This window comes from Rhincodon typus, chromosome 29 (genome assembly GCF_021869965.1).
Source record: "Rhincodon typus isolate 14 chromosome 29, sRhiTyp1.1, whole genome shotgun sequence".
Classification (NCBI taxonomy): Eukaryota; Metazoa; Chordata; class Chondrichthyes; order Orectolobiformes; family Rhincodontidae; genus Rhincodon; species Rhincodon typus.
The window spans coordinates 9,194,941-9,210,324 of NC_063360.1; the positions used below are offsets into that span (position 1 = coordinate 9,194,941).

General features: G+C 40.0%; 1 protein-coding gene across 1 annotated transcript in view; it reads left to right on the top strand.

Moving 5' to 3' along the window:
- The window catches only part of LOC109928310 (SH2 domain-containing adapter protein D-like), a 269,124-nt gene that overhangs the window by 66,203 nt on the left and 187,537 nt on the right, over positions 1-15,384 (top strand). The window contains exon 3 of the mRNA XM_048614175.1: positions 4,980-5,109. Within this exon, the coding sequence (XP_048470132.1) occupies positions 4,980-5,109 (130 nt within the window). The remainder of the gene's footprint in view (positions 1-4,979; positions 5,110-15,384) is intronic.

Below are 15,384 nucleotides of genomic sequence, written 5' to 3' on the forward strand. Positions count from 1 at the left end.
GAAGAAGGGTCTCGGCCCAAAACGTCAGCCTTCCTGCTCCTCTGATGCTGCTTGGCCTGCTGTGTTCATCCAGCTCTACACCTTATTATCTAGGGCTCCCCAGCAGCTAGTTTTAGCAAACCCGCTGGGTACCAGAGACCTAAGCAACAGGTACTGATGGTGCAAACTCCCTTCTAAAAGCAGAGGTCGGCTTGTTAAAATGAAGATTTGAAATTAGTATTGGGAACGTGATTGTTCAACTAATCAATGCACTGTGTACAGAGAATATGGTATATGTTCACGCTCTGCTGTTTTAATGGATATGTTACCCTATCTGGGGGAGTTTCTTGATGACTCTGGAATAGGTTTTCCCACCTTAGTAATTAGACTATCCAATGTGGAGCTGGGAAGGTTTGCCGAGTTGTTGGAAAATTGACAACAATCTGCCTCTTTGCAGCAGGTCTAAAAAAGATCAAGAAGTCACATTCAGGGTTGAATTGTATGTTCCACAGCCCTTTACAGCCAGTTAGGTATTTTGAACTGTGTTCACTATTGTACCATAGGAAATGTATTAATTGATGGCAAATTCTGATTATTTTTTAGTGATTCCTGTATTTGACCAAATTGTTCTTAATCTCTCATGCTGTTTAAAACCCTCAACATTTGATGGATATCTTTAAGCCAAACTGCAGGAACATACGAGTCATGGTTTTACATTCTGTTTGATATCAGTCTCTACTAAGTTAAATGGAAAATTTAAATCAGTAGTGTTTTAAACTAGTATAGTACCCAGACAACTTCAGTTAAGATAGGGTTCCCTTAAACTTTTAGGTGATGTGAGCATCACTGTCATTTATTGACAGTGGAGAAAGTGGTGCGAAATGCCTCGAAAGGCTGCATTGTAGATGATGTCGGGGACACACTCAGCACTATTAGGAAGGGAGTTCCAGGATTTATATCCAGTATAGTGGACGAACAATGATATTGTTCTAAAATTGGGAAGGTATATGATTTTGAGGGGAACTGAAGATGGTAGTGTTGCCATACACTTGCTGTCCATGTCCTTCTAGGTACAATTTAGTTGTGGGTTTGGAATGTGGTGTTGAAGAAGGGGCCATGGTGAGTTTGTGTTTATTTTATATGGGACATACTGCACTGTGCATCAGTGGTGTAGGGAGTAAATGTTGAATGTTGTGGATAGAGTGCTAATCATTGGGCTGTATTGTACTGAATGGTGTTTAGCTTTGTAAATGTTGTTGGAGCTGCACTTGTTCAGCCAAGTTGAAAGGTCGTCCTTCATTTTCCTGACTTAGATTTATAGATGGTGAACAGGCAGTAGGGAGACGGGAGCTGAGTTACTCATTGCAGAGTTCCTAGCCTCTGACCTGTTCTAGTAGCTACAGTATTTATGATGACTGGTGCAGTTCAGTTTCTGGTCAATGGTAAGCCCCATGGTATTGATAGTGGGGGATTCAGTGATGGTAATGCCTTGGAATGTCAAGGAATGAGGGTTGGATTCTCTCTTGTTGGAATGGATCATTGCCTGGCACCTATGTGGTGGAGATGTAAATTGCTACTTGTCAGCCTAAGCCTGGATTTTTGCTGCATTTGAACAAGGACTTCCTTAGTACCTTTGGAGTCATAAATGGTGCGGAACATTGTGCAATCATCAGCAATTATCCCTACTTTGGACCTCTTTATGGAGGGAAGGTCATTGATGAAGGAGCTGAAGGTGTTAGATCTGAGGTCTTAGGTGTAACCCTGAGGATCTCATGCAGTGATATCCTGGTACTGCAATCACTGACCCACTACAGCCACAGCCATATTCCTTTGTGCAATGGCTTCAGTTTTTTGGTATGAAATCTTGATGCCGCACATACTGCCTTGATCTCAAATCCAGTCACTCTCACCTCACCTCTGGAGTTCAGCTCTTCTGTCCACGTTTGGACAATGGAGTGAGGAGCTGAGTGGCCCTGGTGGAACTCAAATACTGAGTGGGTGACCAGTTTATTGTTGAGTGAGTGCCACTTGATAGCACTGTCAATGACACCTTCCATTGTTTTGCTGATGATAGTGTGTCAAGGTTCACATAACTCATTGCAGCGGACATTACTTTATCAGAGGGTGTACATTACCAATACCATGATGTGAGAAAATAGTCAGAATGATATAGAAAATAATCCATACCAATCATACTCATTTTGATGACTTGTGCAGTTAATCTGCTATATAACGAATGAGTTTGTTGGTGGGATTTGTTGTATATTGTGTGTTGTGTTTCAAATTCTATTAGATTTCATTCTTTTAATAGGATTTTTATCAATCCCTAAAGAGCTTAATGGAGATTTAATTCACTCATTTAAAATCCCAGTACACTGGTCTGGTAGCTTCCTAGCAGAATACTGTTTGTCCTGCAACAAAAAACAACACTTCAATTTATTTAACACAATTAACGTGGAAAAAAGTCCCCCGGACCACGCTTTGTAGAGGTGTAATCAGACAAAGACAACACAAGGGACATCGTACTGACTGAAAACGATGGTTTAAGCTGGTGAGAAAGGTTCATTTTGAGGAGGAATTTTCATTGTATGGAGACTTTTCGTTTTAAGGCAAGACCATTACTGTGGGGTTAAGGGAGGGACAGATGCACAAAAGGTAAGAATTAAAAGGAATGGACAATTTTTAAAGGAAGATGTGTTCTGGGGCTGAATGATGTCAAAGAGGGGAAAGGTGATGAATGGATTTAGTTGTGTTGGATATGAGTTCTAAATTTGAGGCATTGAAATATTACGCCATTGTATGGCACCAAAATCAGTGCTGATGATTGAGTATGATTTTCTGGAGCACCGAATCCATGCAGCAGAGATTTGGATGAGTGAAAATTTGAGGGGAAACCAGTCACCCGAACATCAAGTCTGGAAGTGTTATAAATGTGAGAGAGGGTTTCAGCAGCAGATACCAGATGCAGATAATGATACTGAGGTAAAAGCACTCAGCCTTCATAATGGGAAAGATATAGTTTAAGAGCTTGGGTCAGGAAGGATTTGCGATGTGGAGATCGCAAGAAATGTTATTCAAGCTGAAACTATGGTTGGGGTCGGCGTTAAGGGCAACGTGTTTATGGTGTGGCTAAAAATGATGACGTCAGTCCTCCCAGTGTTTAAGCTGAAAAGAAATTGTAGTTGTGCAGGTCTGGATAGTGAGCAAGCAATCGAACAGCACAGAGATAGTGGGACAGTTGGGTGTCATTAGCATTGCATGTGGAAAGTGACCTTAAGTGGGAAGAGGAAAGAGTTCCTACGCTCATTGTTATTCTGCAGCAGAGGGGAGGGAATGGAGGTGCTCAGTTTGCTTATGTGTGTATGTGTATAGGGAGGTAATGCCATTCCAAGTTTTGTAACCTCTTGGCACTTACTGATAGGGTTTGTACATAAGGAATGGCTCTCGTGTGAGATACGAGAAGGCTGATGGAGCTGTGGAAACATAATGGAGAGAAATGCCTGTTTTAAAAATAAGACATACACATGAACACGTACATCCCTGTTCATAATTATCAGCCTGAAGATGCATAATTTTATAAACCCATGCCTAATTATAAAGTCCAAGCATGGAAATCCAATACATAAATGACTTTACGTCAGGATCCAATTAAGATCTTGGCCTCACAGCAAATATATATAATCCTAACAACTCTATAATGCTAATCAAAGTGTAACTGATTCCCTCGGTATTCCACCTCACTCCTCAGCATGTTGTACAGCATCAGTGCAGAACTGAATGGCGGCGTGGTGGCTCAGTGGTTAGCACTGCTGCCTCACAGTACAGAGAGCTGGGTCCGATTCCAGCCTCGGGCGACTGTCTGTGTGACGTTTGCACATAATCCCCACGCCTGCGCGGGTTTCCACCCACAGTCCAAAGATGTACACGTTGGGTGGATTGGCCATTGGAAATGTAGAGTTATAGGGTGGGTCTGAGTAGGATGCTGTTCAAAGGGTAGGTATGGACTTAATGGGCTGAATGGCCTACTTCCACACTGTAGGGATTCTATGATTCTAACTATTTCCTTATCAAGTGTAGCAGATTCTTCCTATCCTTCACAAACCTGAGGAAATTTTGACAGGAAATGACACACACACCCCCCTCCACATTTTATACAGAAAATTGCACGTTCAGCATGAATATCTGTGAATTTATTTTTAATAATTCTCAATTACTGTGAAAATTGTGCTTGATATCACTTTAAGAGGGAATATGCTAATGAGGTAGAAACCAGGATGTTAGTCACAGTTTCTACAGCCATTGTCAGTCTAACTTGCGACATGTCATTGCGAGTAAGGGTAGCTGTGTGTTCCTAAATGGCTAAACTTCTGTAACCAATCTGTACACTGAACAATTCTGTAACAGACCTACAGTTAAACAGAACTGTGATAACTTGGGGAAACCTGACTGGAAATGAACATTGTGGGCACAGGAAACCAGGCTTGGGATATGGTTCACCAAGGGATTTTTCTAGAGCCAACAACTGCACTGGAAAGGTCCAGCCTATTTATTTGTAATGAGCAGACCAGAGATGCAGTGTTCCCACCAATTGCAGAGACCTATAAGGATCTGAAATCTCCATTTTTAAGGGGTCATAAGGAATGCCCAAAGAATTGCAGTAAATGCATTACATTGCCAAAAGCTATATTGCACTGTATTTATCAAGGCTCAATTAGTTGACATTAGTTAGCATGGCAGAAAGGCCACTATGATTGGGTCTCTAAGAGTAACTTCTGGATTCTATGTTGAGTGTCTGTGCTGAGCAGTGATATTTTATTAGAGCACTATAGACTGTTGACATGTAGAATTTACAGGCATCTATGTAGAATGTCCATCCAAATGGGGAATCATAAGCTAAGTTGGACCTAAACTGCCCCCAAAAAAAGAGATCAGGATCATTTGCTAGGAAACATCCATGTGCCATATGTTGAGTCACTCACCAATGAACTTTCTTTACCCAGACTCTGGCTGATGACGATTATTCCGACCCATTTGATATCCGGCACGAATCCAGAGGAGAGATGAATGACAAAGAAGAAGTTGAGAACAATGGCTACATGGAGCCATATGAAGCGCAGAGAGTTATAGCAGGTGGGTGCAATCCATTTTTTAAGGCTACTTGGCAAAGATACATGGTGAGGTACTGTCTTCGAGTGCTTCTGATGTTAATCTGAAGGTCAAGGGTTTAAATTCCTGGTTGAGTTTAATTTCCCGTTTGAGTACTGCATTCAGCAGAGAAGCTGGTGTCAGGGAAGGTTAAGGGGAGAATTAACAGAGCTGCTCAAAATTCCGAGAGGTTTTGATAGATTTTACATTGCAAGCTGTTACGGTGTGGAAGGATCTGTTTGAAAATGTGTTGGAAGCAGATTCAATGTTAATTTTCAAAAGTAAATATAGACTTGGAAAAAAAAAATTAAGATTAAAAGGAAGGAGCAGCGAAGTGGCACTGGTTGCACAGATCTTTCAGAGTCCGCATCTGCAGATGGACTGAACAGCCTCTGTTTGTGATGCCATTCTGTAATGTATTGTCTAAATATCATCAACTAACAACAGAATTAAGAGGACTGTTTGCAGAGCATTTTGAAGTCTATAATGATCTTTTTCTGAATACTGTGTTAAAGTCTCCAACTGAAGTTCTTCATTAAAGATTGTAAATGTTTTCAAAGTTAAAATAAAGGTTTATAAGGACTCGCATTACATTCTAAGAGTCAGGCAGTTCTTGGTTCCAATACCACTGCACCCCACCAGCTGGAGCTTCACAGAAGGCAATCTTGAGCTGCCAATCTATGCAATGGATGAGCCAAGGAAAACTGATGCTGAGCTTTTTCATACCAGCCACAAAATATTTTTCAAACTATTTTCCTTATGACCTAACTTATGAAGAGGTCTATGAATTTTAAAATTTTCTCCATTTATGGTACCTTTGCATTATGCAGTCTGTTCGCTTTCCATTATCTCTCAATTTACACCAACTTCTCTCTTGCCATTTTCAACAGCTGCATGTCATTTTATTTTAAACATTCGTTTATGGGATATGGGCATTTCTGGCTATGCTAGCACTTATTATTCATTGGACAGAGTCAACCACATCCCTGTACATCTAGGGTCAGATGTGGACCAGATCAGGCAGATTTTCTTCCGTAAAAGGCATTTGTGGAGCAAGTAGGTTTTTACAGCAATTAGCTAGCCAGCATTTTATTCTAGTTTTATATTAAAGTCAAATTTCACTATCTGCCGTGGTGAGATTCGAACTCTTGTTCCCAGAATGCTAGCCTAAGTTTCTAGATTACAAGTCCAGTGATATTGCCACTGTCCTGCTACCTCTTGTTAGAGCCATAGAGATGTACAGCACGGGAACAGACCCTTCAGTCCAGCTCGTCCATGCCAACCACATATCCTAAATTAATCTAGTCCTATTTGCCAGCATTTGGCCCATATCCCTGTAAACCCTTCCTATTCATGTACCCATTCAAACGTTTTTTAAATGTTGTAATTGTACCAGCCTCCACCAGTTCCTCTGGCAACTCATTCCATACATGCATCACCCTCTGCACGAAGAAGTTGCCCCTTAAGAATCTTTTTAAATCTTCCCCTCTCTTTAAACCTATGCCATCTAGTTTTGGATTCCTCTACTTTGACTGTTTTGACCCTTCATCTAGATTTACCTAAATTTCCACTGGATTGTGCAATTCGAGGGTACTTAATTAGCTATAAACTGTATTGTGATATTGTGAGGTTGTGAAAGGCATTACATAAATGAGAGATCTGTCTGTCTTAATTAAAGAGACCATTGGCTGTCAGTCAGGATGATTGGAAACAATAGAACTTTGCATAATATTTTCAATTCACTGAACTGATTCATACTTGCTTAACTGAGAGACTCACTGTTACAGTTTGAATGCCTTAATCAAGGCAACTGGAAAATGGCCATTTTTGCAGAATATGATCCTAAAAATCCCCTTAATCCAATGTCCTATAAAAGATATCTTACTCAATTATCCATCACAAGCTTCTGACCATAAACACCATCGGTTGTCACATGTTGGAGTGTCGTGGGGTCTTCTGAGATTCTGAACTAAATCTGATTGGATTATACTGAAGTGATTTATAGTATTGTACCAGTATTATGTTCACTTTATGTTGTGTTCAATCTGGGTGGTGTTTAATATTGCAATCTGTCACGCAGTTAAAGGCTAGCAAGCAATACTAGGTTCTTAATTGTTTTTTAATGACTCCAGGAAATACTTACCTCCAATTGTTGATGCCAAGTAGTCTCCAAACTAGTGGAAAATCTACCACTTGTTATTTAATAGCACTCAAAATCAACTAATTATTTCCACTATGTCTGTTCGCTAAATGAAGAGTCAAATCTGCACCACAATCTTAAAATGCCAGGGGATAAATACAGAATATTCCCCAAAATGCCAAGTATGGTGAAGCAGCGTATGTATAAACTGGGAGGCATGGAAGCATTAGACCACTTTAGAAAGTAAAATCGAATGTTGACTTTTCAAAAATTAACACCCACGCTCGGACATCTTATTTTTAACCCTGCCTTAAATTAAATAAATTCTTTCACAAGTCACAACCAAGGTTGAACCCAAAAAGCTTAAAATCAGAGATAACACAGTGTGGACCTGGAGCAACACAGCAGGCCAGACAGCATCGGAGGAGCAGGAAAGCTGACGTTTCGGGTCGGGACCCTTCTTCAGAAAAAGGGTCATCCTGCTCCCCTGACGCTGCCTGGCCTAGTGTGTTCCTCCAGGTCCACACTGTGTTATCTGTTGTCTCCAGCATTGAGAGTTCTTACTATGTCTAAGCTTAAAATCTTCTTTCTTTTCAAATGTTATATTCTGGTTGATTTGCTAATGTTAGCATGATCCCCTTTGTAGCAACTCCATCCTATAACTCGGCAGTTTGTGGTTTGAAACCCATGGCTTGGAGCCATATGCAGCCTGGTACTCCCATGGAACTCTCAGACAGTGCTGCATTGGCAGAATTGTCATCTTTCAGGCAAGATATTAAGCCAAAGTCCCATTTGTCTGTTCAATTAGATATAAAGAGGAGCAGGGAATTCTTAGAGTCGTAGAGATGTACAGCACGGAAACAGACCCTTTGGTCCAATTCGTCCGTGCCAACCAGATATCCTTAAATTAATCTTGTCTCATTTGCCAGCATTTGGCCCCTATGCCTCTAAACCCTTCCTGTTCATGTAATCATCCAGATGCCTTTTAAATGTAATTATACCAGCCTCCATCACTTCCTCTGGCAGCTCATTATACACACACGTACACACACCCCTCTGCATGAAAAGGTTGCCCCTCAGGTCACCTTTTTCAGGTCTCTCCTTAAACCTATGCCCTCTAATTTTGGACTCCCCTACCCTAGAGAAAAAAATCTTCACTATTTATCCTATCCATGCCCCTCATGATTTTATAAACCTCTATAAGGTCTCCCCTCAGCCTCCAATGCTTTAGGGAAAATAGACCCAGCCTATTCAGCCTCGCCCTATAACTCAAAACCTTCCAACTCAAGCAACATCCTTGTAAATCTTTTCTGCATCCTTTCAAGATTAACAACATCATTCCCATAGCAGGGAGACTAGAATTGAATGCAGTATTCCAAAAGTGGCCTAACCAATGTCCTGTACAACATGGCATCCCAACCCCTATACTTAATGAACTGACCCATAAAGTCAAGTGTATGAAATGCCTTCTACACCACCCTGTCTACCTGTAACTCCACTTTCAAGGAACTATGAATGTGCACCCCAAGGTCTCTTTATTTGGCAACACTCTTGAGAACGCTATGATTACGTGTATAAGTCCTGCACTGATTTGCCTTACCAAAATGCAACACCTCAAGTTTATCCAAGTTAAACCCCATCTGCCACTCCTTGACCCTTTGGCCCATCTGATCAAAGTCCTGTTGTACTCTGAGGTAACCTTCACTGTCCATGACACCACTAATTTTGATGTTATCTCCAAACTTACTAACCATTCCTCCCATATTCACATCCAAATCATTTATATGAACGACAAAAATCAGTGAATACCGTACTGATCCTGGTGGCACATCACTGGTCACAGGTCTCCAAGCAAAAAAACAACCCTCCGCCACCACCCTCTGTCTCTTACCTTCGAACCAATTTTGTATCCAAATGGCTAGTTCTCCCTGGATTCCATGTGATCTAACCTTGCTAACCAGTCTACCATGCGGAACCTTGTCAAACTTCTTGTGGAGATTCTTATAGTTGACATCCACCATTCTGTGTTCATCAGTCTTCTTTGTCACTTCTTCCATAAACTTGATCAAGTTAATGAGACAAGATTGCCTGCTCACAAAGCCATGTTGACTATCCTTAATCAGTCTTTGCCTTTCCAAATACATGTAAATCCTGCCCCTCAGAATCCCCTCCATCAACTTACCCACCACTGATGTCAGGCTCACTGGTTTATCAGTCCCTGGCTTTTCCTTACCACCTTTCTTAAATAATTCTTCTAATATTGCATCCAAAGTTCTCCCCCAGCTAACACCAATATTGAAGTTTGTTATTTGTCTGGTTTTTCTTTATACACACAGTGCCTAGCATGCTTGCTCACGTATCTTTGTCAGTGCATTTCAAAATTATTTCATTGTGTGAAACTCATTGATATAATTAACTTGACAACATGAAAAGAGAACAATTAACCCCTTGTGAGGAATTGGAATCAACAACATGCATCATGTCCCAAGGTCATTTTGCGTGTATCATCAGACACTTTCCCAATCAAACAGTTTTACATTGGGTGTTTGGTAAAATTTAATATGGATGTGTTGGTTTAATACTGGGATCGTTTGAGCTGTGAAAAAAAACAGACAGCCGTCTCTGTAACTGCTCATCTCCCAGTTGACACACATTCCTGTAACATTCAGAGCCGAGGACAAATACCTGCAGTTAATAGCTAAGAGGAAAAAGAATTGTCTTCTGGAGGAAAACAAAGATACTCAGGCAGTCCTGTAGATGTGTGATTCTCTCGGGTCAACGGAAGAGTATACAGCAATGTGTGTTACAGTACCGGTAAAATGGAGGGTGAGCAACATCTGTGGATATTGCAGGATTGTACATTTTGTCTATGGTACTGCATGATATATACTGCTTCAGACAGACTGCAGGGACACGCATCACCTTCATTATGTAACATGAGTGCACATTGTTTCTGTTATGTTACATGGTGTATATTGTACCCTCTAAATTAGGTTATGTGAAGAAGTGTAAATTGCCTTTTATACTTAGTAGTATCCGACGGAAGGACTATAATATGAAGGGGATAACAACAAAGGATGCTAATGGCTTGTATCCAGCAGCAAATTTGAGGCATCCTTCACAGAATTGAAGTTTAACTATTTTAATTTTCCTAATCCAATCTTCCCTCTAACCATTCTTACACTGGCATTTGCTTAACTGTGGAGGACACAGTATATAGAGCAGCCTATCTAGTTTGTACCTCCAAATCTCTTCCCATTATCGCACTAACTGGTTTGACAGAGGCCTATGATTCTGATGCCAAATTGAGCCATCTGGATTTAAAAGTTCAACTGCAGGGAGCCTATTTATTTAGGGTTGCCAATTTGGTGCAATCTGAGCTCAGCATGTGCCGGTGGATAAACTGGTTAACTTTGGGTCACAAAATTCTGGAATTCTAATTTGTATTTAATGGAAACTGGGGAGAAATTATTTCAAATTCCTTGTTTTTAAGACCTCTGTACTCAGGGATTAAAATTGTTTGGAGCTCTCCGCTGTCAAGTGACCTCCACACTCTCAACTTCTGTCTTTCCCACTGTTGCTATAAATTGAGAGAATGTATTTCACAATGATTGAGGAAGAATTTATTCATACAGCTCAGCAGGAGTCAAACTACTCAATGATTTATAGTGACTGCAGTGTACTTTCATTCTTGCTAAAGTGATGGGCAGTACAGCCTCATTCTGAGTTGTCATTTTGTTTCTGTGTTCTATTATAATTGATACACAGATCTAAGATTTTCTGCATTTCCTGACATTGTTTAAGAAATTATAAATGCCTGTGTCCACATTTATAATGGAAAGTGTCCAAGCAAACATTGGTGGGTAAAATTAATTTCAATGCAACCAGTTTACCTAGGCACCTTTCATTATTAATGTGGACATAGGAATGAATAATAAAAATATCAAAACAAATAGCATGTATGATTTTAATATTGAGACTGAATTGTATCTGCCTGACCTGGTCCACTGCCTCCCTTCTCCAGAATGCTGCAGATGGGGTTGAGAGTCCTAGTTAATATATCAACTCAGTGTTTGGAACACCATTGGATATCAACCACTTAGTAAGAGAATCCTTCAGGAAAGGCTGCAATGTTATGCAAACTTTTTATTTCTTTATTTTTTGATTTTTTTTCCCCCTTAGAACTTGTACTGAAGAATCTGTACCTAGATACCTTGTACCCAAGATGGTACCGTAAGAGGCAACTTGTAAATTTTTCATGTACTCACTTGAGTACCTGTGACAATAAACTAGTTAACTCCAATTCAATTCAATTCAATTCAGCGATGGAAAATGGGTGGAGACAATGACCTACTGGTATTATCACTGGACTATTAATGCAGAGACGCAGAGAATATTCTGGGAATGCAGGGTTCAAATCCCACCACAGCAGATGATGGAATTTGAATTCAATAATAAAAAAAAAAATCTGGAGTGAGGATTCTAATGATGACCATGAATCTGTGGTCAATTGCTAGAAAAACCCATCTGATTCACTAATGTCCTTTAGGGAAGGAAACTGCCATCCTTACCTGGTCTGACCTACATGTGACTTCAGACCCATAGCAGCAATGTGGTGACTCTTAACTGCCCTCTGGGCAATTAGGGATGAGGCAATAAATGCTGCCTAACCAGCGACACCCTCATCCCGTGAATAAATAAAAAAGAAATGTTGGACAGCTCTGATCCCAAAGTAAAACCTAACTTGATGGATCACAGGTTTTAATCTTTATCCCCCAATTTGTTGACCATGGTAGTCAGTCACTAAACATATTGACACATGACTATAGATACACTTGTAACAATAGAACATTGAAGGTGATTAAACACAAAATGAAAAAAAAAGCTTTTTTACATTATATAAGAACTATTTGAAATAGCCATGTTACAAATATCAGATGTAAAGAGTTAGCCCTTTTACCCTCGACAAGAGTTCTACAAATACTCAAACTTCAAGTCAAGGGTCACACTGTTTCCTCTTTCAAGGTCCTTTTCCAGTGGCATGGCTGTAATTCACTTCTTTTTAGCAAACTTCTGCATTTACTCAATGTCTCTTCCTGAGACCCTTAAACAGCTCACTTCTTAAGTTGAGTTCCTTGAAATTTCTCTTTCACAATTTCCTGTTTCTGTAGCTTTTCTCTTGCTGACATGAAGCTACTTAAGACTTCTTTCCTGCTACTCTGTTTGATAAGCTACTAAACTGCACAGCTGCTGTTACAGGCCCTTCTTCTCTGAAGAAACTATTTATTTCTCTAAAAGAAACCTGCACACTTGCTGACCTACTCAGTGGTTCCGTCTTTCCAAAGGAACTGTTTTCTGTCATCTCCTCTACCTCACTGTCATAGGATGCTCTGTTGCTAGATGTCATGGCTTACTGGAGTTGTGCACTGGAAATCAAACCTTATTATTCCCAAAGTCACAACAAATGTTAAGATTCAATGAAGCTGCCAAAAATCTCAATTTGCCGCCTTGCTCGCTAGGATAAAAACAAACTTCACACGTAACAACAAAACATAACTCTTATCTCTTCTAATTTAACTTTAACAAAAACAGTAAAAGACAGGATTTCTAATTTGTAACTTAAACTTTACACCTTGTTAAAATTCAAACATGAAGAAGCTCACACAGAAAAAGAAAAATAGATAAACACATTGAGGTCAGGGGAACAATCTAGTCAGATGAAGACAGTCCTACAGCAACAATCCAAAGTCAGAAAACTATGTGGGTTAGTTCTATAATCTTTTTCCTGTCTCCAGTGATACCTTGATATAATCTGCATGGTGATGATCAGGCTAAATTTCACCAGTTGCTTGGTTAGACCTGGGATATTCCTTTTTCTTATGTGCTTTAGCATTCTTACTTTCAGCAGCTCTGAATGTAGTTTTCCCCCGCTCTGGTGAGGGAGACTTCAGAGCAATGGAACAGAGACGTAGATGTTGATATTGTAGGCTTCTCTGGCTACTGTCTTCTATTTTTATTCCCCCTCACAGTGAAACTACAGTGAACCCAATCAGAGGCTGTTACTATGCTGAGCGCTCCTGGACCCATAATAGTGGGAGTCAATTCAAAAGACTGTCTCTAGAGTTGAACGGTTTGCACGTAGATTGTGCTACTTTGCCTGGGTCACACAAAGTATCATTGTTGTATGTGTATTGGTTCACTCCAATTGCTTTACAAGCTGATCACAACATTTTCTTTCATTTAAAGCAGTGTCCTTTTTTCACATTTTTGGTGTACAATCCAAAAAACAAAAAGATATGATCTCTTAAACCAATGCGTAGCTTTATTCTCTCTCTCCTACCCTTGTTTCTAAGGCACTGAACCATTCACCTTGAGAGTTTAAAAGCCTCATTTAAATGCATCTAAACAAATTACCAACCAACACAAAACCATTGACACAAACATGAAACTAAAACTATGTCTTCTCTTCTTGACGCACTCAGTGTAGAAATACAAAACAAACTTAAAGATATACATTTTTCCTCTTTATAACGCAAGATTCTAAAGAATAATAATATTGCATAAAGCTTCATTACAATTAACCATCCCTCCTTCAACTAACTTCAAGTTTTACAATAGCCTGTAATTAGACACTTGGACAAAATGTCTTAAAGGGTTTCATAGATGGGCAAAGTGCCCAACTCGCCATGCAGAAAGCCATGATGAGAGACACTGTGGACTTGATTGAAGAGATTGTTCTTGAATGTTCAGAAACAGAGACTTAGTTCCAAAATAGACTACACCCAATGTAACTGAAAGCACTGCTGTAACAGTGGACTGAAGGGGACAGTAGGGCATATGCAAATTGACAGATGCAGAAGACTAAAGCATGTTTAGGCAGAGGTTCCAAATATGGAGGGAGGGCCTTATAGCATTCTGAAATTTATGCTTTTGGGGATAAAGTTGAGGGATAAATTAACTTAATGTGATTTAAGATATATGAGACAGAGTTTGCTGAGGTAGTTGTCCTGCATTAATAATATACTTTATTCACATTAGATTTAGTTAGATTCAAACCTAAGACCTTCAGTAGTGGAAGGCCAGACTTTCTAAACAAGCTTGATAGTTGTTTTATTTTATTGTGCATTTTGATTTATCTTCTGTTTCTCCATTGGTCCAGCATTCTTGTGTGTTGCATAATAACAAAGGTATCTGTGGTTAGTTGCACAAATTGAATGATTGGGAGCACAAGTGAATGTTCCATTCAAAAGCCTAGTTTGCTTACCAAATGCTATGATTGTCAGAAAGCTGTAGCATTGAGAGATTTGACTGTCCTCATGCATAAATCACAAAAAGCTAGCTGACAAATTCAGTAGGTAATTAGGAAGGCAAATGGCCTGTTGGTCTTAATTTCAAAGGGACTTGTGTATAAAAATAGTAAGCCATGCTCAAACAAAGCAAGGTACTAGCTATATCAAGGTTGCATTTGACTAACTGTGGCATCAAGGATCTCTAGCAAAACTGGAGTCGAAAGGAATCGGGGAAAATCTCTCCGGTTTACCATGGTATGTGGGAAGACAGTTGTGGTTGTTGGAAGTTCTTCATCTCAGCTCCAGAACATCTTTGCAGGAGTTCCTTAGGATAGTGTCCTAGGCACAGCCGTATTCCGCTGCTTCATCAATGACCTTCCCTCTATCATAAGGTCAGAAATAAAGATGTTTGTCGATGATTGCACAATTTTCAGCACCATTTGCGACTCCTCAGATACTGAAGCAGTCCATGTCCAAATGCAGGAAGACCTGGACAATGTCCAGACTTGAGTTGAAAATTGGCAAGTAACATTCACACTACACAGGTGCCAGTCAATGATCCTTTTTTACAAAAGCTATTCTAACCATCACCCCATAACATTCTATTGGTGTTACCATCACTGAATTCCACACTATCAACTTCCTGAGGGTTACCATTGACAAGAAGCTAATCTGGACTAGCCATATAAATACAATGACTACAACAGCAGGTCAGAGGCTATGAATCTTATGAAGAGTAACTCCCCTCCTGCATCCCCAAAGCCTGCCTATAAGGCACAAGTCAGGAGCATGATGGAAGATTTCCCATGTGCCTGGAAAATGTAGCTTCAA